Source organism: Canis lupus, chromosome 16, assembly GCF_011100685.1.
Source record: "Canis lupus familiaris isolate Mischka breed German Shepherd chromosome 16, alternate assembly UU_Cfam_GSD_1.0, whole genome shotgun sequence".
Taxonomy (NCBI): domain Eukaryota; kingdom Metazoa; phylum Chordata; class Mammalia; order Carnivora; family Canidae; genus Canis; species Canis lupus.
Window position 1 is genome coordinate 19244162 of NC_049237.1, and position 25057 is coordinate 19269218.

At 39.2% G+C, this 25057-nt stretch overlaps 1 protein-coding gene across 4 annotated transcripts in view; it reads left to right on the forward strand.

The window, feature by feature from the left end:
- Positions 1-25057, forward strand: part of RBM33 (RNA binding motif protein 33) — a 141085-nt gene that overhangs the window by 20917 nt on the left and 95111 nt on the right. For all 4 annotated transcript variants that reach the window (XM_038559809.1, XM_038559810.1, XM_038559811.1 and 1 more), the window contains exons 2-3: positions 12231-12309; positions 19229-19277. In XM_038559809.1, the coding sequence (XP_038415737.1) occupies positions 12231-12309; positions 19229-19277 (128 nt within the window). The remainder of the gene's footprint in view (positions 1-12230; positions 12310-19228; positions 19278-25057) is intronic.

Below are 25057 nucleotides of genomic sequence, written 5' to 3' on the forward strand. Positions count from 1 at the left end.
TGTTATTCCAAGAAGTTTTTATAATAACTATATTACTTGAGTAAGTATAGGTTGTTATTGTAAGAGAGAAAATAGGTTCTGTAAAAATGTAATGAAGAATACAGAAGACAATCTATAATTCCATACAGAAAGATAATTACCATTAGCAGTTTTGCTTGTATCCTTCCAGATGCACATGCACCCATATTTTACATGTAAAGTGGTGCATTATAAAGCATGATATTGTGGAATGTTTTCCTCCCACATTATATTATTGAAGACATTTTTCCATGTCAGGTAATATAGCAATACTAGTGATAGTTCTTATTGCTGCCTAGTATATAATTGCAGGACTGTATTTTAATTTTACCTTTTTGTTGTCTTTTATTGGATATTTGCTTGGTTTCCACTTTTCCCTTGTTGATAAAACATTCCTTGGTGAGTGTGAGCATCCTTATCCATACTATCTATCTACATTCTCTGGTTGGATAACAACAGACTTTCAAAGTCTTAAAGAGTCCCCAAGACTATTCTAGAGTATCTGTGAGGTCTGTTTTCATAAGAGTGCTAAGACCTGATGTGCCTTTTTTACTGTGCTTACATTTGCACCAATGTTGCAAAAGTAATGGTGACTCAGTTTGTTGCCTCAACATGAATCAAGGCAGTGGCCACAAACTTAAAAGTCAAGCCACATACAAAAAAAACCAAACAAACAAAAAACAAAAATAACAGGTTTTGTTTAGGAAGATCCTTGATGAAGCAGTAAAAGTTATTAATTTTATTAATTTTGGGCAGCCCCGGTGGCTCAGCGTTTAGTGCCTGCCTGCCTTCAGACGTGATCCTGGAGACCCGGGATCGAGTCCCATGTCAGGTTCCCTGCATGGAGCCTGCTTCTCCCTCTGCCTGCCTCTCTCTCTCTGTGTCTGTCACGAATAAATAAATAAAATCTTAAAAAAAATTATTAGTCTTGATCCTGAAGTACATTTAAAAAATATTTTTTGGGGGGCACTTGGGTGGCTCAGTTGTTTTAAGTGTCCAACTTGATTTCGGCTCAGGTCATGATCTCAGGGTTTTGAGATCAAGCCCTGCAGTGGAGCCTGCTTAAGATTCTCTTTTCTCTGTCCCTCTCCACCACCCCCCCCCCTTAAAAAAAAAAGGGGGAAAAAAAGGTTTATGTCAAAATGGGAAGTATACATAAGGTATTTCTGTTACTACCACCTGTGGCCTGTAGGGAAAGTACTTTTCTGATTGAGTTGAGCTGAATTTGCTGTTTTTTGTTTCGCTTTGTATTTTTTCATAGAACACCAGTTTTACTTGAAAAGACAACTGATAAACGAATTGTTCAGACTAGTATTTGGCAGATGTTTTCTTGCAAATGAAGTGAGCTTGTCTATTCAAGGAAACAACTGACAGTATTGATTGCCAATGAGAAAATCCAAGCTTTCAAGTAAAAATAGAATTTTGGAGAAGTTGTATTTGCTATGGTGAATTTGAAAACATCCCAATATTTGAAGATTTTTCTGATGAAATTGGTGGTGCTATTAACAAATGTAATTTTTGATATTAAGTAATGAAAGGTGTTTACATTTGTAAGAATAGCATAACTTAGTGAACACTTTTTTTAAGATGTTACATAATTACGTTAAAAGATATATTTACAGTGCAAGACATACTAGTGCATTTTAACAGGTGAGAGTACAAGATGTTCATTGATAAGGCTTCGGATTCTGCTTTGCAAATAGCCTTTAAGAAACCACCACTTGTTGAGTTATTGGCATAGTATCAAGAGTATCTGAAATTATCTGAAAACGTTATTAACACTCTTGCAACTTCACATATATTTTGAGTCAGATTTCTTTCATGCACTTCCATCAGAGCAATATATTGCAAGAGATTGAATGGAGAAGCAGATGTAAAAATGCAGCTGTCTTCTATAAAGACAGACATTAAGGAGTTATGCAAAACAAAAATCTTTCTTTTTTTTTTAAATACAGCTTTCATATGTTACATTAACATGTAATGGGTTTATTGTTTCTTATACGTGAATTGTGAATAAAATGTTCTAAAAATGCCTTGGTTTTAATTTCTAATATAGTAAATATGGGAAGATATAACCTGTGTCCATTTGTTTTTAAATTAAAAATATTCGAGCATAATTGACACACAGTGTTACATGTTTCTGGGATACAACATAATGATTTGACAAATGTATCTATGTGTACCTTATATGCTGTGTTCACAAGTTTAGCTCCCATCTGTCATGTCATAGCTAGGAAATGCTCTCTTGTTTTTGTTATGTATGTAATCTTGGGGAGGAAGGAAAACTAACCCAGAAATGTAACAAAACTAATCTAAAGCTAACAGAAAACTGTTATTTAGCAGAAAATTGAAATTAGTTGCTTACTTTTTTTTTTTTTTTTTTGTTATAGTTGCTTACTTTTAACAACTAGGAAAACATTTATATTTGTCTTCTCTTGAAGAGCTGGAATCTGCCCTCATTGGGCCTGCATTTTCTTTTTTTTTTTTAAGATTTTTTTTTTTTTTTATTCATGAGAGACAGAGAGAGGAGAGAGAGAGAGAGAGAGAGAGACACGCAGAGACACAGGCAGAGGGAGGAGCAGGCTCCATGCAGGGAGCCCAACGTGGGACTCGATCCTGGGTCTCCAGGATCAGGCCCTGGGCTGAAGGTGGCGCTAAATCGCTGAGCCACCCAGGCCGCCTGGGCCTGCATTTTCTGTAGTAGGTGGTAATGCTACTGTCTGTAAACAAGGTAAAGTCCTGCTAATTTGACATATTTCCCGTTCAGTCTGCTTTGCTCATTTATGTTCTTATCCCTGTGTACTTCTGTAGACATTTGAGTTTTTCATCCCTGATCAGTTTCATAATTATCTTTTTAAAAAACTGATTGCATTGAAGTATAATCAACATATAAGAGATTGTATATCTTTGAAACACACCATTTGATAAGCTGGAATATGTGTATATATACATGAAATTACAACCACAGTCAGTGCAATAAATGTACCATCACCAGGAATGTCTGTGTCCTAATTCCTGCCTCCTGCTTCTGCTGCCCCCAGCAAATGCTGATTCTGTTACTGTTTTAACAGTATCATTTCATAAAAAGGAATCTGAGAGTACATGTTCTTTTTTTTGTCTGGTTTCTCTCAACGTAATTATTTTGAAGATCATCCATGTTGTTGAGGGTATCAGTATTTCTTCTTTATTGCTGAGTAGAGTTGCGTTTAGGGATATTTCACAATTTGTTTATCTTTTTTCCTATTGATGATTATTTGGGTTGTTTGCCGTTTTGAGCTTTAACCAGTAATGTGGCTATGAACATTTGTGTATAAGCCTTTTGTGTGGATTTATATTTCCTTTCCTCTTGGGTAGTTACATAGGAGTAGAATGGCTAGATCATATGGTAGGGTATATTTAACTTTTTAAGAAACTACCAAACTATTTTATTAAGTAGTTATATCACTTCACATTCCTGTCAGCAGGGTATAAGACTTCAGTTGCTCCACATCCTTGACAACATTTGATATAGCAGGTGCTTTAAATTTTAGCTATTCTCATAGATAGGTCCTGGTGAATTGTGGTTTTAATCTATACTTCCCTAAGGACAGTGTAATACTGAGAATCTTTTCATATGCTGTTTGTCATAATACATGTTTTTTCGGTGAAGTCTCTATTTAAATATTTTTCCCTTTAAGGACACTGGGCAGTGTACTTGGTTATTAAGCCTGTGATTCTTGGTTTCAGCTCAGGGCATGGTCTCGGGTTGGGTTCCCCTGTCCAGGCTCCTTGCAGAGTCAGTTTGAGATTCTTTCCCCTTCCCTCTCCCTCTGCTCCTCCCCCTGCTTGCAGTTCTGTCTCTCTCTCTCAAATCAATAAAATCTTTAAAAATTTTTTTTGCCCTGTAGATATAGTTGGATTTTTATTGTTAAACTTGAGAGTTTTTGATATTTTCTGCAGGTAGGTTCTTTATTAATAGATATATACTTTACAAAGACTATTAGTTTGGCTTGTCTTCATTTTCTTAATGATGACTCCTGGAACATAGAAGTTTTAAATTTTGATGAAGTCCAGATTATTTTTTAAAAGATTTTATTTATTGATTTGACACAGAGAGCAAGCACAAGCAGGCATGCAGAGGGAGAGGGAGAGGCAGATTCACTGCTGAGCAGGGAGCCCAAATGCCGGGCTCAATCCCAGGATCCTGGATCAGGACCAGAGGCAAAGGCAGAAGCTTAACCAACTGAGCCACCCAGGGGCTCCTCATTTTGTTCTTTAATAATTGTGCTTTTGCTGTCACCAGTATATTCTTGCGTAACCCAAGGACCACAAAGATTATTTTTTTGTGTTTTTGTAAGGAATGGATCCAGGTTCACTTGTTTTTTCCTGTTTTTCTTTCCTTCATTCCCCCCCGCCCCCTGCATGGCAATCCATATGGCAATCCAGTTATTCCAGTACCATTTGAAAAGGCTGTTTTTTGAATTTTTGTAAAATATCAGTTGTCCATGTATGTTCTGGACAGACTATTCTGTTCCATTGGTCTATTTGTCTATACCAACACCAGAGTTTCAGTATTACAGCTTTCTAATACTTTTTAAAATCAGGCAATGAGAGCTCTCCAACATGCTCTTTTTTTCAGAATTGTTTAGGTTATTTTAGGTCCTTTGTATTTCAATATGAACTTTAGAACCACTTAAATTTTGGGGGGGATGCCTGGGTGGTTGAACGTTTGCCTTCGGCTCAGGCTGTGATCCCGGAGTCCTGGGATCAAGTTCTGCAGCAGGCTCCCTGTGGGAGCCTATGCCTATGTCTCTGCCTCTCTCTCTGTGTCTCTCATGAATAAATAAATAAAACCTTAAACAAATTGTTAAGGTTTTATATATTTGAGAGAAGGCAGGAGAGAGCACAAGCAGTGGAGAGGAAGGCTGCCTACTGAGCAGGGAGCCCCGTGGGAGGATTGATCCCTGGACCCTGAGATCATGACTTGAGTGGAAGACAGCTGCTGTTATAACCAACTGAGCCACCCAGGTGCCCCTAGATCACTTTTTAAATTTCTACAGAAAAGTTGCTGGGATTTTTGAAGAGATTACATTAAATCTGTAGATCAATTTGGGGAGAATTGACATTTCATTTTTTTTTTTTTTAAAGATTTTATTTATTTATTCACAAGAGACAGAGAGAAGCAGAGACATAAGCAGAGGAGAAGCAGGCTCCATGCAGGGAGCCTGATGCGGAACTCTATCCCAGGACTCCAGGATCACACCCTGAGCAGGCGCCCAACTGCTGAGCCACCCAGGCGTCCTGAGAATTGACATTTCGATAATAAGGAGTCTTGATTTATGAACAGGGTTTACTGATGTGGAGAGCAAAGGCAAAAGAAACGTAGAAAAAATTAAATCGCTTTACAACTTGGAGCCCAGTGACAAATCTGTGGGCAGGCAGGGTGACCACCCTCCAGGAACTCTACTGCCTGGAAGTCAATACTTTGCTAGAGGCAGAAGGCAACCTTAGCTTGCCATTAGCCTGACCTCCAGGATCCTGGGAAAACCCCTCTGGAAACTTCTTTATCTCTGTCCCCCGCCCCCCCAGTATATATTAGCAGTCATCCCCTGGGCATATGGCCTACCGATACACGTCCTGAGGGTCTCATGAGCATGGCTTCCCTGAACTGTAGTAAACGACTCTTTCCTAACACCAACTAGCCCCTCAAGGTCTGGAAACCTTGCTTCCCAATTCCTTAGAGACCCCTGCTCTCCTTCACCCCTCCCCACTCCTCATGACCCCCCTGCATCTCTCTCTGCCTGCATGTCTTGTCCATGCTTTAATAAAACCATGCTTTTTACTGAAGACATCTCAAGAATTCTTCCTTGACCCTTGGCTCTTGAACCCCAACATTTCACATCACTGTCACTTCATTTACTTAAGTTTTTCTGTCAGCATAGTTTCATAGTTTTTAATGTACAGGTTTTTCACATCTTTTTTCAAATTTATTCCCAGTATTCCATATTTTTTGTTACTGAGAATTTGGTTTTTAATTTAGTTTCCAGTTAGTCATCACTTGTATGTAGAAAAACTATTGATATTTTGGTATTGATCTTAGGTTTTGCAGCCTTGCTTGATTCACTTACTAGTTTCATTATTTTTTGAAGATAGATTCCATGTGATTTTCTATGTAGTTGGTCATGTTTGCTGTAAATAAACACAATTTTACTTGTTCCTTTTCTGTCTGAATTCTTTTTCTTGTCTGGTTTCACTACATAGAGCTTTCAGGACAGTGCTGGAGTGAGGTAGCTGGAGTTAAAATCCTCATCTGATTCCTAATCCTAGGTTGAAAGTGTTCGTCTCTACCTCTGTTCCTAGTTTGGTGAGGGGTTTTTTAAGGAATGAATATTGGGCTTTGACTAACACTTGTTTTACATCTTTTGAGGTGATAATTTGATTTTCCATTTGTAGTTTATTAATATATTACATTTTCTTAAACATTGATTAATTTTTGAATGTTAAATGAACTTTTCATCCTTGGGATAAACCCATGTGGTATTGATGTAATTGTCCCTTTAATGTGTTACTGAATTTATTAATTTTTTTAAAAGGAGTTTTGCACATGTTTTTGTGAGAGAGAGTGGTCTAGTTTTGTGTTTTTTTTTTCTTTTATAATGTCCTTGTCAGTTTTATACTGGTCTGATAGAAGGAGTTTGAAAGTATTTTTCTTTTGTTTTTTTTGAAAGTATTTTTCAAGTCTCAATTTATCTCATCTAATCTTTATTATTCCTTTTGCTGTCTTTTGGTTTAGTATGCTTTTCTTTTTCCAATTTCTTAAGATTTAAAGTAAAGCTGTTGATTTGAGGTCTTTCTTTGTTAGTATAGGCATTTACAGCCATAAATTTCTCTCCCAGGTACTGCTTTTGCTTCATCTCATGAACTTTGTAGTTGTAGTTTTGTGTTCCTTTGTCTCAGGGCACTTTATTTCCCTAGTTATTTCTTCTTTTACCTCTTGGTTGATGAAGTGTGTGTTTAATTTCCACATATTTGTGGATTTTCCACTATCCTTCTATTAACTGACATTAATAGGTGTAAGTGAAGTCTGTTCCATCTCCCACTCTACTCTGGGCTGTGGAGACCTCTGAAATCACTCCTAGTTTTATTATTTTAGTCGGAGACTATGCTTTGTGTGATTTTGACCTTTTTAAAAGTTTATTAAGAATTGTTTTATGGCCTGACATATATCCTTGAGAATTTTCTATGAAAACGTGAGAACACGTGAGAAGAATGTATTCTGTTGTTGGGTTGAGTGTCCTGTATTTGTTAGGTCTGATATCCAGTATAATCTCAACCATTATATGTATAAGAACTGTGAGTTCACATTCGTTGGTGAGGGAACAGAGAAAAAGGACTTTAGCATTTCTTTTTTGCAATTCAGTAAGCTACACAGAGTCAGCTAGCAACAGATTCTTCCTATTTTTGTTTATCTGTGAGTATCTTTATTTCATGTTAATTTTTGATAGTTTTGCTGGTTCTAGAATTCTTTGAGCCCTTTCTTTGCTGACCGCTCTGTCTGATGAGAATCACCTGTTAATCTTACTTGAGTTCTCTTGCGATGAGTTGTTTTTCTCTTGCTGTTCTTAGAGGTTTTTCCTCGTGTGTGAAACATTTTGACTATGATGTTTGTGTTTGTGTTTATTCTACCTTAAGTTTGTTGGGCTTTTTGGATGTATAGATTAATCCATACCAATACATTTGGGAAGTTTTCAGCTATTCAAATATTTTTTCTCTTTTTCTTCTTTCTTCTGATACTTCTATTACATATTTATTGGTGTGCTTAATGGTGTCTCACATTTCTCCGAAGCTATATTCATTTTTAAAAATTTTTTCCTTTTTGTTCTTTGGATTGGATATTTTTTTTTTTCTTTTGGAGATTTTATTTATTTATTTGAGAGAGAAAGTGAGTGAGTGAGAGCACTAGCCCGGGAAGGACAAGGGAGAAGCAGACTCCCTGCTGAACAGGGATTCCCTATGGGGCTCAGTCCCAGGACCCTGGGGTCATGACCTGAGCCAAAAGCAGATGATTAACCAACTGAGGCACCAGGTGTCCTGGATAATCTCTTTATTTTTAGGATACAAATTCTTCTTTCAACTTAAACCTATTGTTGAGCCCTTTTGGTGAATTTTTCATTTCAGTTTTCAACTGCAGAATTTTTTTTTTTAATAATTTCACATCATGTATTTGATGGGACAGTGTTACCATACTTTCCTGTAGTTCCTTAGTCATGTTTCATTTAGCTCTTTGAATTACTTAAAACGGTAAGTATCTAATCCTTTCATAGGCAGTTTCTGTTGCCTGCTTTTTTCCTCCCAGTGGACTATGGGCCATGCTTTTTTGTTTGTTTGCAAGTCTTGTAATTCCTGTTGGAAATTGAACATTTTAGATAATGTATTGTGTCAGCTCTGGAGCTGATCTCCCTATTTCCCACCCCTGGGCTTATTACTATTTGCTTGTTTACTTGTTGGTGACTGGCCAGGTGTCCGTGAAGTCTGTTCCATCCCCCACTCTACTCTGGGCTGTGGACACCTCTGATACCACTCCTCAGAGGCCATAGCCTTGGGCATGTAGTTATCCTGGGGTGGTGGTGTGTTGGCGGGGCTATTTCTGATCACACTTTCAACAATGTCCTGGGGTATAATTTGCTTTGTAAACCCATGCAGTTAAATTCATGCTCCTTTGATTGAATGGTGTCTGAGGTCAGTGAAATCTTTTTTAACCCAGGGGGGCCCTTCCCACCAGTCTCCCCATTTCATTTCTCTCTGGCATGCTAGGTAGTTAGTTAGTTCAGGCTTTAGCTCCAGTGACTCCTAACTGTCCTTCCAGTTAGCTATCCAAAATTATCACTGTTTTTGAGAGTACCTTTTGGCCAGAACTTTTTTGCGCCCTGTTCCATGAAGTCGGCTCCTTAGAGTTTTGGATGGAGTTCTGTTGTTCTAAGCCTTGCTTTTCTCCCTTGGGGAAACCCGGAGTCAGAGCTCTTGGGCTGTGGGTGGGGACCGTGGTGTACTTGTCTCTGAGTGACATCCTTCTTTACTTCAGAGCTGAGTGCCTGGATGGTGGGGCTGGAAAGGAGGGCGGAGTAGTTCTAGGTATCTTTGGCTGGCTTTTCTTGGTGTGAAATCCCATGAGCTAGGTCCGTTGCTGCCTGGACCCCAGCAGCATCTCTTACAGGTAGGGCCTGGATGGATGAAGGGAGCTCCTGCCTCTCAGTGGCACTCCTGCAGAACTTAGCGCAGGCCTGGGCAACAGGGGCAGGATGAGGAATGTGGAGGGCCGAGTTCTTGGCTGTATCAATCTGGAGCAAAGTTGAAGCCCCACTGAACTGGGAGGTAGAGAAGGCACTAAGAGGTCCTGATTTAAAAGCCACAGATTCTTGCAGTTCTTTGAGCAGATTTCTTGAAAAAGTGTTTTTCATTTGATGCCTTTAGAATTTTCATTTCTTGCCTTTAGAATTAATTCCAGAGACTCTAAATGGTCATTTCAGTAAAAATAATTCTTACCAGTTTCACAGGGAGTGGGGTTGTACCATCGTGCTGGATATGGCATTCCTCAAGGGTACCAGTTTTCTAATACTTTCATCCTTGGATTTTTAAAAAATCATTTGTTTGGGACTGTATGGCTGGAATTAATGTATTATTACCTTATTAGAACTTGATTGTTTAGTTCCTAGCCCTAGGCTGGAAAAATTTCTGGGGCGTTCTTGGTGTTTTTATGATCTGACCCCGCTATGTAGATTCTCTCTGGGGAGGTGTCTGTCTGCTGCTGCTGCTCCTCAAGGCTCTTTGCTCGCGTGTATATATCTAAGAGGAAAAACTTTTGTTCCAATTATTTGTTTTTCCTAATTAAAATTTAAAATGATATAGGAGATGTACTCTATGTGAGATATAGACTTGATAGGGGAAAAATGTAAAATGTCTTGTTAATATTTTCTGTTTTGGTTACATGCTATAATATTTTGGATATGCTAGGTTAAATAAAATATGTTGTTAAAATTTCACCTGTTAAAGTTTCATTCTTTTTACTTTTAATGTGGCTTCTAGAAAATTTATAATTATATGTGACTTGCATTTTATTTCTATTGGTCAGCAATTCTCTATAATGTCTACATCACTTAAATGAGGTCTTTGTTTTCTGTGGTTAATTTGGAAAAATGTAGGGATTACAAAAATCATATAAAAGTATCTTAACTTTTAGCAAAGCATTAATTTTTTCCCTTTCATGTAATTGCAGTAAGGATATATACTGAAAAACTTATTTTGTATGGAAAATATCTTATTAAAATTTACAATTTAAAAAAAATTCTAGTGTTAGTGATTTTTCATGCCTGATAAGTGTTCAGTAGCGCTTTGTACTTAAATTTTTTTTTAACTTTTTTTGAGAGCAAGAGCATGTGCATACGACTAGGACGGGAGGGCAAAGGGAGAGAGATTCTTAAGCAGGCTCTATGCCCAGCATGGAGCCTGATGTAGGGCTTGATCTCACAACCCTGAAATCATGACCTGAGCTGAAACCAAAAGTCAGACACTGAACCGACTAAGCCACTCTGGTGCCCCAGCATTTCTAATAGTTATATGTGGAATTTCTGTATTTAATCAATTTATTTATTTGGGTACTGTGTACTTGATAGGGGTACATGATGAGGTAGGGCCTTCTAAGTCCCTCCCCTTCTTTAGGGGGTCTGGGATGGAGACTGCGCAGAGGGCAGGAAATTCTCAGTGTGTTGGAGGATAAGTCAGGCAAGGACTCTCCAGCAGCTGAGATCCTCTCTCTTTTCTTGTGCCCCTGCTGGAGGTGGTGGTCAAGGGGGCTCTTACTCCATGAAGGCCATATAGACCATAAGGTCCACCACTCAGGTGCTGTGGTCAAATTCATTGTCGTATCAGGAAAGGAGCTTGACAAAGTGATATTGAGAGCAGTGCCAGCCCCGGCATTGTAGGCCCACTGACATGTTGGGGGATGGGGACACAGAAGGCCAGGCCAGTGAGCTTCCCACTCGGCTTAGGGATGACCTTGGCTACAGCTTGGTGGTGCCAGAAGAAGCAGGGATGATGTTCTGGGCAGCCCCTTGGCCATCACACCACATCTTCCTGGAGGGGCTGTCCACAGTCTTCTGGGTGGCAATGATGGCATGGACCAATGGCCATGAGTCTCTCCACAATGCCAAAGTTGTCATGGATAACCTTGGCTAGAGTGGCCAAGCAGTTGGTGGTGCAGGAGGCATCGCTGACAGTCTTGAGGGAGTTGTCATACTTCTCATGAATCATGCCCATCACAAACATGGTGGCTTCAGTAAAAGAGGTAGAGACGATGACCCTTTCAGCTCCACCCTTCAGGTGAGTCCCAGCCTTCTTCATGATGGTGAAGACCCCAGTGGATTCCACAGTGTACTCAGTACCAGCATTACCCCATTTGATGTTGGGGGATCTCGCTCCTAGAAGATGGAGATGGACTTTCCATGGATGACAAGTTTCCCATTCTCAGCCTTGATTCTACCATTGAATTTGCCATAGGTGGAATCATACTGGAACACCCCACACCATTGGGTCTCGGGTGCAGCTGACACTGTACAAGAAGTGGCCATCTGTCATATAGGAAGGAGCAGAGAGCCAGAACTTTTACCTCTTAAAATCTTATGTTAGGAATCCTTAAATGAGTTGTTTCAGTACAGATTTTCCTCAACTCATGATAGGGTTATGTCCTGATAAGCCTGCCCTAAGTTGAAAATACTGTAATTTGAAAATGTATTTAGTACGTCTAACCTGCTGAACATTGTAGCTTAGCCTGGCCTACCGTAAGGCAAATCGTGTAACCCAAAGCCTATTTTCTAAGAGAGTGTTGACTGTGTATTGAATGCTGTACTGAAAGTGACAAACAGAATGGTTGTGTGGGTACAGATGGTTGTTAGTGTATTGGTTGTTTACCCTTATGATCCCTTGGTTACTTGGTGCTGTGGCTGCTGCTGCTCACTGCCCAGCATCCCAAGAAAGTATCATACTAGTATTGCTAGCTTGGGAAAAAACCCAAATTCAAAATTTGAAGCATGTTTTTTACTGAATGCATATTGCTTTTTCAGCATTGTAAAGTTGAAAATTCTAAGTTAAACCATTGTAAGTCAGGGACCGTCAGTATTTGAGTTATCTATGTCTATTTTAATTTAGTAAAACTGATTATCATGGCCTCTCTTTCACAGATGATGACTTTGACCAGTTTGATAAGCCTGGTGCAGAGCGATCTTGGAGAAGAAGAGCTGCAGATGAGGACTGGGACAGGTACCTAACAACTGGTTACTTGTAGTGCATGCTGATTTATCTCATTCTGCCACTTGGCTCTTCAGGGATTGCCCGTCCCCCCCCCCCCCCCCCCCTTTTAAGATTCTGTTTTTAAGTAATCTCTGCACCCAGTGTGGGGCTCCAAATCACAACCCCAAGATCAAGTGTTACATGCTCTACCAACTGAGCCAGCCAGGCATCCCACTCTGCAGAGATTTTTACGAGAACAGTATGTTGGCCAGCAGATGCTCTTTCCCATATGGGTCTGTCACTGCTGGGCTGAAGTGAGGGCAAGGGCAGGCCTTCCAGGTGGAAGGCTTTCTGGCAGGCTCCCATTCCAGGCCTGAATTGTCTGTAGGGCACTGGTTATCCTGTATCCCTTTGTTTTTACACAGTGATGATAATGATTTGGTGGACCCCAGAGCTATTATTGCCAGAGTTCTTTTGTTCTGTAGCTTACTCAGTATTTGGCTAGACTTTAAAATTTTTGCCAATTTAATATGTGTATGATAGTACTTGACTGTAATTTAAATTTGTATTTCTATGAATACTAGCAAAGATGAAAATATCTTCAGGGATACACACACATGTGCACTGAAAGTTAAAAACGTTCAGAGTAGTGATAAATGTCAATTCTGCATAGTGATTGAAATTACTGGTGAGTGGTTCTAGTAGAAGTTAGAGGGACACATGCTGGGAGAAGTACAGGGGGGCATATCTGGGCAGTGGGGGATCTAAGATAAGGATCATTCTTTACGTGTTTTTGTTTTTGTTCTTAAAGATTTATTGTTTTTAGAGAGAGAGATCTGGGGGGAAGGGCAGAGGGAGAGAGAGAATCTTAAGCAGGCTCTAGGCCCCTGCTCAGCACTGCCTGACATGGGGCTTGATCTCACAGCCCCAGGATCACGATCTGAGCCAAAACCAAGAGTCAGATGCCTAACCGACTGAGCCACTCAGGTGCCCCCTATGCATTTCTTGGCCTCTTAAATGCTGTGTTGAAAATGTAAAAAATAACCTTGTAGTTAAAGTCACAAAGTTTAATAATAAAGGTAAAAATAGGCCTGAATATTAAAAATGACAATGGTCTTCTATAGTAGAAAGAAAACCTGATGGCCATTTGAAAACTATGATGCTCCAGGAGTTTTACAAAATAATCTACATTAAAAATTATATACATTAAAAACTTAACAGCCTACATAAAGATGTTAGTGGCTCCTAGGCAGTCTATAAAAAATTACTTAGAGCTTACAACAGAATCTATAAGAGAAATGGCCCTACCTGAAGGTAATGACAAGTAGTTTTGTTTCAAAGATTGTGAGGGGGAGCTGAATAAATATCTTAGTAGTTCACTCACCATTTGGATTTTCTCTTCTGTCAGTTGTTTGTTCATATCTATGTGTATTTTTCTTATTGTTTGTTTTTTCCTTATTGAATTTAGGAATTCTTTATATTTGCTGCAATTTACTTTTTGTACTTGAATATCTCTTCCCAGTCTGTGACATGTGTTCCCTTAAACAATAGCCTTCAGATGGATTTTTATAAATAATATAATCAAATGTATAACCTTTTCCTGTATGGCTTTTATTTTTTTTATTAAAATATGAACAGTGTACTTTGGAATCATTTTAAGAGTTAGAGGAATGTTGCAAGAGTGACACTCTCTCATGGGGCCTCAGACTTGCAGTTGCCTCCTGCCACATCCGCTGTCCTCTCTGCTCTCTGCACACCTGCTCACTGAGGCTGTCCTGTTTCCCCACTCCCCTGCACAGTGGTCTGCAGGCATCAGGCTGTGTGCTTCCCATGTACCTCAGTGTGTACTTTTACTCGTGTGTTTCCCAAGAACAGGTACATTCACTTACATAGCCACCCTATCACTTCGAAAACATGTAGTTATTAACAAACACAGAATTGTGTTTTTTTTAATCTATAGTGGTTATTCAAGTTTTGACAGTTCTCCCAAAAATGTGCTTTATAGCCAAAAATGAGTTTCTTTTTTTCTGATTCAAGTTTCAATTCAGGATCATACAGTGCATTTTGTCCCCTCTTTATTCATCTGGAAGAATTATATATCCTTGTCTCTTATGACTGACATTTTTGAAGAGGACAGGCTCTTTATTTTGTAGACTCACTCTCAGCCTGGATTTGCAGAGCTAGATTTAGGTTATATATAGGAATACTAGTTGGCAGTGTGGTGGCCTTCCCAAGGGCATCACTTTCATTGGTTTGTGATGTTGGTCAAAGTGCTTTCCACTTTTTGTCCTTAAGATATTCTTCCCTGTTCTGTGTCCTGGTGTATTTTGAATGTTCCTATGAAAATTGTGAAGTGTTTTGATTTTAATTTTTTATAGTTAAGATATATAATTAGCCTGAAACTGATCGATTTTTAAGTTATTGAGAATTTCAAGACTATGTGAAAATAGAAGAGTACAGTTTACCCAGTGTGTCGTCATTCAGCTTCAGCAGTTATTGTTATAGTCAGTCTTGTTTTATCTATAATCATCAGAGATATAAGTTCATCTGAAAATATTTCAGGTTGTATCTCTTTAAAAAATGAAGGATTTACAAAGACAACCACAATAGAGTTCTATTTTGAAAAACTCCCTGAATTGTTAATGTCTTATTACTGATGGTCTCTTGGAAGTATCAGGGCATCACACACATCACAGTGTGGCCGTGTGTCTTTATGCTCTTTTATAGTTTGTGGAGTCCACATTACATCCCTAGATTCCAGGTTTCCAGGTGATTGGTAGACTTTCCAAGTGTTGTTTCATCTATAGGTTTTCCTGCATTTTTTTTTTTTTTTCTCTGCAACTTTTTAAAGAAACAAGGTGGTTTGTCTTATGGAGTTTCTGCTTTTGCTAATTGTATTCCCTGGAGTGTTTTTGGTGTGTTCCTTCATCTCTTGCGTTTTCTGTAAATTAATAGGTCTAGAAGTTGATAGGTTTACGTTTGAAAATGGGCAGGAGGATAGATGATCCAACTTACTTCCGCAAACTACTTGGCTCCTTTGAGGTTCTAAATAAGTGTTTGATTCTTTATTTACCGGTTTTCAAAATATGAGTCGGTTCCTTACATCCTCCAAAGGTGGATTTAATTTTGAATCCTTTCCAACTCATAGATATAAATACTACATTTGTATTTTAATCCATTGCAGTTGTTATTTTTATTAATATTTGGACCGTTACAATATCTGTTCAGTGGGAATTTCAGTTGTCAAAAAGTTAGTTGGCTTTCTGCTGTCATGGAATTGGGTTTGGTTGTAATGTGAGGCAAAGCTTCGGTTTTTCTCATCCTCCCTGGCCTGAGTGGCAGCTGTTCCATCTTAATTTACGAACACGTGCCTCCTTTCTTCACTCATTTTCAGTGCATGTTTATATATGGAGGTTCTGTATAATGTATCACAGCCTCTTGCATGTACTCTCTCCCATAATAGAGGGAGAAATTTGAAAATTAAGAAGAGTGAGTCAGAAATTATGATCAGCTCTTACTGCCATGTTGCATTAATGGTATATTTGGAAGAACATGTCATTGTTGAACCAGCGCCTGAAGTTTTTAAGTATTTTTTTTTCTTTTAAAGATTTTATTTATTTATTCATGAGAGACAGAGAGAGAGAGAGAGAGGCAGAGACACAGGCAGAAGGAGAAGCAGGCTCCATGCAGGAAGCCCAACATGGGACTTGATCCCAGGTCTCCAAGGATCCCGCCCTGGACTGAAGGCGGCGCTAAACCGCTGAGCCACCTGGGCTGCCCCATTTTTAAAGTTTTTTTGAGGGATGTGCTCATACTAATCTGTATCCATATGGGTGAAGGACAGCATACTCAAGTTGTAGCTGAAAGTGTTGTGATGACAGGGCTCTTTATAGGAGAGGGTTGGTTAAAGAAGCAGTAAAAGTTGGTCAGTGCCCAGGGCGTAGCAGCAGGCCTGAAGGGGAAGAAGTGTTTTAGAGCCCAGTGGGAGTTGCATTGGTAGCAGCGGATGGGACTGAACCGTGCAGGTATAAGGGAGGGGGCAGTCTCTCCTGCTTGGGAAATGTTCTGTGGGGTCATCCCATGGGCCAGGGCCATCCAGGGGCAAAGGCCAGAGAGCTTGCATGAGTCTTCCCAGAGAAACCTTCTGGAAAACGGAGTTGGCAGAGACCCGAAGAGGATGGCCTGGAGAGGGCAGGCACACTGACATAACGGGCTGAGGGGCAGGGTTTGTTGTCAGTTATACTTGTGATTTTGAAAGGCTGCAGCCAAGTGGCTGACTACAAAATATTTGTTTCCTGAAAATGTCTTTCAGTATACACCTGTGTACTAGTAAAAGCATACTCAACAAGCTGATTGTCTCTAATCTTGGATAAGAAACAGCTGCCAAAGAGGCTGTTCTACTCATGTAGTGATGATTGGTGAGAGCCCGGAGGAGTCTTGCAGTGGATTCCAGGAAGCCTCTTCAGACCGCCCTGTGCTTCTCTCATTTCCTGACCCAGCAGCGGTTGCTGGCCAGGGTGCAGTCTCTTTGAAAGGACTTGATTGGGCTGGTCACTCCCACTAGTTCATTGTTTTTGGTGACAGTTGGTATAGTTTTGGTAATGCTTTATATTTTATAAATTCCTTTCTTCTTATGTACATCTTTTGCAAGGCTCCATCTTGATGATGATAGCAAGGAAGTAAATTTGCTTTCTGTGTGGGATTTGTGCATAGTAGTCAGGATTTGGATCCTGGAGCTAAAGCATCTCTGTTCACCTAAGGATTTTGCCACTTCCTAGCTGAGTGACCTTGAGCCAATTAATTATTTAACAACTCAGGGTCTTTGTTTTCACATTTAAAGAAATGGGGGATGATGTAAATGTCTACATAATGGGATTGTGATATCAGTGAAAAAGCTAATACATGTGAAACAACTTAGAATGGTTCCTGGACATCATATACTGAACGGATACTCACGATGTCTGTTGTGTTCATATAGACCTAGGCCTTCAGTCTCCCATCCTGCTTTCTTATTTCATGCTGTTGTCTTTGTTGGTCATGGAAGCAGCTATTCTCCATATCTGTGCCCTCCTCATTTATAAGTTTTAGTTTTCCTTTCTCTTCTTTGAAAAAATGCTTCTATTTAAGTAAAATAAATCATCAAAGACTGATTTCTTCTTCCGTATATACCCCTTGTTAGCAAAAGGTACAGATGGTTTCTAGATTTTTGCTTGTATATTTACCAGTGCCTTTTTGTATTCTGGTTTTAAGAGTTCTCAGGATCCCATGGGCAGATGGTATTCCCTTTCATTTTCAGTTATTTAGAGTGATGGCATCGCATGGATTTTTGTCTTCAAAGGGGAGAGTGTCTGTTTTGGTCATATAGAATCAATTTTCAAATGGTGTTCCTGTCAGTATTGTGACTAGATCTTTTCTTCCTCATCCATAGAGGATGATTGTAACACTGAAGATGCAGACATTGTAAATGAAAGCTGATTAGGTGATTTGTGGAAATGATGGAAGAAATTACATGTTATTCTCTGATAGTTGTCTTATTCATACATATAGGTCTGTGAAAAGATTTACCCCATGGGTAAGCTCTTGTCCTGGGTCTGTCTGTGCTGTGTGACTTTGGGCCAATTATTTAATCTCTTATTCTTGTTTTATCACAAAATGAAGATAAAGGATTTATATAGGGTAACACGATAACAAAAAGGTGTTCAGTACATGAACGATTTGCTGAGATATTTCTAGTTCTTTAAAGGTGGTACATATAAACAGGCATTTCTGTTATAACTCTGGTGGGCATTCCCATAAAGCCTGGTATCTGTAAAGTAGCACACTACAAGTAAACATGGTTTTTGGATAAAGTAGTGCTCAAAACCTACAGAAACTTGTAACCAGAGTGCTTATAAAAAAGAGTAGCAGCAATAATAAGAATATTGGTGCATTTGCACCTGGAAGCATAGTCTGATTGTTTTCTCCTTCTAGATGTCATCCTTAAGACATCGGGTTCCCCAGAGCTAAGAATATATATTTCAGTGGTAGCCATCTTCATCAACCAAAAAAACAAAAAACAAAACCCCAAAAACCATACAATGGGAAATGTCTTTAGCTTTTTGATCTGGTAAGGGTTTTGAATTTAATTGTGACATAATCTGCTGATCACTTCAGAACATAAACATGCTGACAGAAAAAAATTTCAGACTACTAATAGGACTTAGATGTTACACAAAGGTCACTCTCTTAGTCACAGTGATTTACTTGTATGCTCTTATCATCATTGTTTTTTTCTCTTTTCAGTTTTGCAGTTTGACAAGCGTCAAATGGTCTCTCAGTGGTTTTGATTTTGATTTTCCTAGTTAATGATGTTGGACTATTTCATGATAGGTTTTTCTTTAAAAAAAGAGAAAAAAAAAAAAGGATCCCTGGGTGGCTCAGCAGTTGGAGCGTTCTGCCTTTGGCTCAGGTCGCGATCCCAGAGTCCTGGGATTGAGTCCTACATCTGGTTCCCTGCATGGAGCCTGCTTATCCCTCTATGTCTCTGCCTCTCTCTCAGTGTCTCTCATGAATAAATAAATAAAATCTTTTTTAAAAAATAGGTTTTTCAAGGCAGGAGAAAGCATAGATGTTACCTATTGTAATTTCTTTGTTTACTGATTACTCAACAGGTCCGAAGAGATAAAAGATCTCAATATGAATTGAGATCAGAAGTCTAGTGAGAGCCACCTCCTTTAGCAGAGCCTCCCATACTTAAAAGACCACATGTTCTCTATATATTTGAAAATACATTCTCATTATTAATACATAAAAGGGAAGCATAGCAAATTAATATGTAAAAGGGAAGCATAGCAAATTAAACGGGAAAGTACCCAAACTCTGAAGTCCTGGGTTGATTTCCCAATGATCTGCAGACTTTCCAGTGTTGTAGGAATAATGCAATGGTATGTCTTTTTTTCTTTCTCCCCAGCGAACTTGAAGATGACTTACTTGGAGAAGATTTGCTGTCTGGCAAAAAGGTAAGAAATTGAGGTCTTCTGAAACCAGCCTCCAGCTGTTTAATTGCACTGAACATACAGGAATGAATCTCATGAATGGGATGTGGTATTGGAAGGTTGGGTGCAGAATGTTTTGTGGATTGAATGATCTTTTGAATGCATAGAGCACTGACTGTTTAGTTTGTTAGTAAGTTTTCCAGTAACTTACACCTCAAGTGATTGGTCCTTTGATGCAAATATTTTAGTTCTTACTCAGTTCAGCAAGTGTTGAGTTTGTGAAAGCAGCAATATAAAACGACCACTTGCTCACGAGAAAACTAACATTTGGAGGCTAATATTTTGCATTCCCTTTTTGAAAGTCCAGAGCTCAAAGATAGCTGTACTCAAATGTAACACACGTTCAGATACATGAGAATAAAAGTCTAAAACCGAATACAGGTTTCTCTGTAGTTAACTCGAAAATGTATGAAAATGTATCTATATATCGTGTGTGTATATATGTTTATGTTACTCTACCAATAACATAAAATATACGTTAAAAATAGAAATACATATCCAAAGATTAAAGTGAAATACTGAATTTTTTATTAACTGTTTAAAAAAACTTGTTCTTACTAAATATTAAGGTAGTTTTTTTATACTTAGTTTTTAAAGTCTTAGGATTGTGCTGGTTCCTTACTGTCCACAGTAGTTATACATAAGCCTGTTTATTATACTTTAGGTGGTAAGGTCATGTCATTTGTCAGATTTATCAGATCTGATTATATTTTCCTTTTAATCTCCTAGTATAGCTGATGAAGATCTTGTGCTAGGTGAAGTTTCAGTGCTGCCATTTTCTTGTTACTATGTTGCATTATTAGTTTTTCGCTAAAACATGAGTTTATTGTAGGATTCTTTTGAAGCCACTTTCCTTTCTTTGTCCTGTTTGCTTCCTGCATCACTGGCCCTCAGGTTGCCTGGCTTCAGCCTGCCTGTCTTTCCTCCTTTAAGTGACTTTTGTCACCCTTAACTCTCAGTAAGAATTAGTTACCTGTAAATCCACTTGATCTCATGTAAGTAAATGGGGAAATATCAAAATATTGAAAGTGAAACCCTTGAGATGGTCCCTCAGTCCGTCCTTGTTTGAGGGGCTCATGCTCTGGCCTCAGGGTGCTCTGCACTTGTCCTGTGATTCAGGGTGCCAGGGCTAGTCCTTCCTATGTCACGGTCACGGAGGAAAGTGAGACTGTTTCTCTTTGTGACTCAGTGAAAATGACCTTGCACATCCTTGAAGTACTCTCACTTGGGAGTCCTCTACTCTAATGTAAACATGTTTTTTCCTTTGTAATTATTTAAGATATTTCAGTGAAGTATTTTACTTCAATCAGATGTTAAAATGTTTAGATGTAGTAAGATACTTTTTATGTAAGTTGGATTTCTATCCTTAGGCAAGCCTGGGGCAGGATAGTTTGTCCCATGTTTCTTTCTTTTTTTTCCTCTTTTAAGATTTTATTTCTTTATAGACACACACACACACAGAGAGAAAAAGAGAGAGAGAGAGAGAGAGAGAGGCAGAGACACAGGCAGAGGGAGAAGCAGGCTCCATGCAGGGAGCCTGACGTGGGACTCGATCCCTTCAGGATCACGCCCTGGACTGAAGGCAGCGCTAAACCGCTGAGCCACCTGGGCTGTCCTGCCCCATTTCTATCAGGATGTCCCTCCAGCCCTAGTTAATTCTTTTGGTGTACATTTGTTCCCATCTTGTGAGAGCTTTGGTCAGATCTATCAGTAAAGATGGAAAAGCACAGTTTGGTTTGGATAGTAATGCTGACTCTTCTGAGGAAGTAGCCTCACTATTTCTTAATAGACTCATTGATTGCTGTGCCTTAGCCTCCATTCCTGTGGAATAGGAGTGCATGAGGGCGGCACCCTGCTGCTTCTCTTCTGCTGCCTTCTCTTGGGGGTGGGGCCCTCACCCACTTTGGCTGGTTGGGAAACTTGTTTGATTGGGAACAGTATATGTACTCGTCTCTCCTTTCCAGCGCTGTATGTTGTGGGAATCAAAGGGGCCAAATGTATCAAAAAAGAAAAATATTAAAAAAAGTAGATATAAACCCTCATGACTGACGTTTTGCCATAATTCTTAAATTCTTTTTTTTCATATATTTTAAAGTTAACTTACTATATATAAAAACACTTTTTTTAAATTTAGAGTTCTATTATTGTCATTTTTCCCTTGTCATGCATGAAATGTTTAAGGTATTTTATAATACCTAATATTATTAGGTATACTAGGCTACGTAATATTTCAGTTTGTGTATATTATAGTATACCTAGCCATTCCTACATTCACTGAGGTTATATCTAGCTCATTGCTATGACTTTTTACTTTTTTGCTATAACTCTTATTTTTTGATTAAAAAAAATTTTTTTAAAAGAGGGCTCCATGCTGGGCATGGAGCCCGACATAGGACTTGAACTCACGACCCCGAGATCAGGAGTCGGACACTTAACCCATGGAGCCACTCAGGCACCCGTGCTATGACTTCGTTAAAAGAACTTTTTATGGAAAGTGTTAAGCATATATAAAAGAAATGAGCAATGTGACCCTCCCCCTCATCACTGTCACTGCTTCAGCAGCTTTCACTTAGAGGCAGTTTTGCCTTATCTTTGCCCACTTGCTCCCTTTCCTGAATTATTTTGAAGTGAATCTCAGACATTATAATGATGTTTTAATGTACAAATGTTATGCTTTTGAAATTCTTTTCTTGGCAGATTTCCATAAAGGAGAATTTCTGGCTAAGGGCATAAACTTTTAAGACTCTTGTCTCTGTTGCCTACTTGCTTCCCAGCAATGAGTTGAGCAGCAGGTGTGTGAACATGTCTTCACCTTTCCAGTCCCCCAGGCGTGGTATCACTTCTCTTTTAAAATCTTTCTCAGTGAGGTAGACAGAAAATGATTTGTAGTTAGTTTACTTTGTGTTTATTTGATTTCTAACGGGATTGGATGTTTTGTCGGGTATTTATTAGTGAATTTATTGTTACAGGTACATTTGGCCTGCCCACTGTCTTTCCTCCACTTGAGTCCCCATGAAATATACAGAGATGTAGCTTTGTCTGGAGAGAGGCTCCTAGGCCAGTGGGCCAGAGGGCCGCTCAGCCTCTTACTGAGTAGAGTGACTACATCCCCCCAACTGGGCAAATCGGGAACAAGTTCATCGGTGTTCAGAAGGGAGGTTGTTAGGGTGAAATCTTCAATGTAGGTTACAACTGAGAGGTTGCAAACTCAAGATGAGAAGCTGACATGGCCTAGCCAGAGCTTTGAGAGATGGGGGAGCCTGTCAGCAAGCGACCCCCTCGTCAGTTGATCTGTCTTTCTTACTTTGCCGCAACTGGTGACAGGCACGTGCTCTGTGATACACTAGACCTTCCACCCTCTGGGGAGCCCCGGAGAAGCATTCTTTTTCTTTTATACTGTCTCTCCCCCCAGGAGGGGCATGACTGATCTGTCTGGTAAGGTTGGGAAAAGGGATTTTGCTGGCATTCTGGCCGCTTTCTCTCACTCTGGGGATGTGTTTGCCCTACCTCCCTGCAGACCACCCCAACAGAGTCCTAGCTAATAACTCTGCCTTTGCCTCAGAAATGGTTCACTTCCATTCTTGGGGATGTGCTTGAAAATCAGTTTTTGCCTCAAAGATAGAGTCTAGCTCTCCATGTCTGCTTGATTGGTGAAGTGGGGATTTTGGTCAGTTGCCTGGTAGGTATATTACTCATCACTTTCAGAATCCATATGGGAAGTTGAATCCTCAGAATCCAGATGTAAGATCTGATTACCACCAGGGCCTACCACAGCATACATTCCTGTTTGGTGAATTATTTATTGGTTCACTGATTTTTTTTTACAAGCATGTAAAAGTTTAACTAAAAAAGCAGCCTCTTAATGAAGTTTGGTTTTCATTGAATTGTAAATTTTTTTTAAAAGATTTTATTTATTTATTCATGAGAGACAGAGAGAGAGAGAGAGAGAGAGAGAGAGGTAGAGACACAGGCAGAGGGAGAAGCAGGCTCCATGCAGGGAGCCCGACGTGGGACTCGATCCCAGGTCTCCAGGATCAGGCCCTGGGCCGAAGGCAGGTGCTAAACCACTGAGCCACCCAGGGGATCCCCTGAATTGTTAATTTTTATTTATTTTTCAAAATATTTAAATTCAATTTGCCAACATATAGCACTCAGAATTGTTAGTTTTTAAAGATTTCCCATGGTTTTATTTATTTATTCTATTTATTGGGCAGCTAAATTTAGGCAGGCCTGGCACATCTCTTTTAGCGGAGGACAGATTATGTGGGCTACTACTACTTTATTTTGGCTCTGTTAAGCAGTCTGTTTCTTTTTCATACAGATCCATTCTCCTTCCAAGTAAACTACATGGTCTATGTTGTTATTTTATGTTACTTTATGTAATTTATTTTATTTTTTATTTTTATTTTATTTTTTTGAGTAGGCTCCACACTGAGTCCAGTGTGGGGCTCAAACTTACAACCCTGAGATCAAGACCTGAGCTGTTGGATGCTTAACTGATTGAGCCATCCAGGCACCCTGTGTTATTTTATTTTTTTTATAATGTCAGCCATTAAGTCCCTTGAGATCCATAAGAACTAATAGGTTTCATATTTTTTGGCTTATATCAAAAGTACTATAAATGAAGAATGTGTAGATAAGTTTGAGAAGCCTATTTTTATAAGCTATAAAATGCCAGGAAAGATTGCTTGTTTGTTTGTTTCCTCTTTAAGAAGAAAGTCAAGTCTTTCTCTTTTCCTTTTTCTTTCTTTACTTTCTTGCCTAATTGTGTGTTCAAGGGACATCTTTTAGAGAAGTGGTAATTTATATATACCCTGAAAGTAATTTGAATAGAGGAGTAAAGTGTGAAGGACCCTCCTGTATAAGTATACGATGCTGGTGGTATATTTAACTCAACAAAACCTGGGACTGTAGAAAGTTGAGCAGTTGACAAAATCACTAGGCTTCCTCTTTGTAGCTACTGGTGTGATGAATGCACAGGCCTGTCAAGAGCAGTCATGTCTATTTTCTGTGTCATCTCTATTAATAAAGTTTTCTTTATTTTTTAAAAAGATTTTATTTATTTATTTGGTAGCACAAGCAGGGCGAGTGGCAGGGAGAGGGAGAAGCAGACCCCCTGCTGAGCAGGGTACCCCAATGTGGGGCTCCATCTCAGGACCATGACCTGAGCTGAAGGCAAACACTTAACTGACTGAGCCTCCCAAGCGCCCCCTAAAGTTTTATTTTAGTCTCTTACCATTTTAATTTGGCAATGCAGTTATCTAAAATCTGCTTCTCTTTTTTTTAAAGATTTTATATATTTCAGAGACAGAGCATGAGTGGGTTGGGGGGAGGGGCAGAGGAAGAGGTAGAAGCTGGCTGCCTTCTGAGCATGGATCCTGGCTGGTATCGTGACCCAAGCAAAGGCACTTAACTGACTTAGCCACCCAGACACCCCTAAAATCTGCTATTTTCTAAAATTCTCCTTTTTTTTTTGCTTTAAAAAGTCTTCAGATTTTGGATACTACTGTTAAATTTAGTCAAATCTTTTTTTCTAGGGGCACCTGGGTGGCTCAGTGGTTGAGCGCCTGCCTTTGGCTCAGGTGCTAATCCCAGGATCCTGGGATCGAGTCCCATATCAGGCTCCCTATGGGGAGCCTGCTTCTCCCTCTCCTATGTCTCTGCCTCACTATCTGTGTCTTTCATGAGTAAATAAATAAAATCTTGAAACAAATGTTTTTTTTTTTTAAGTTTTTATTGTAATT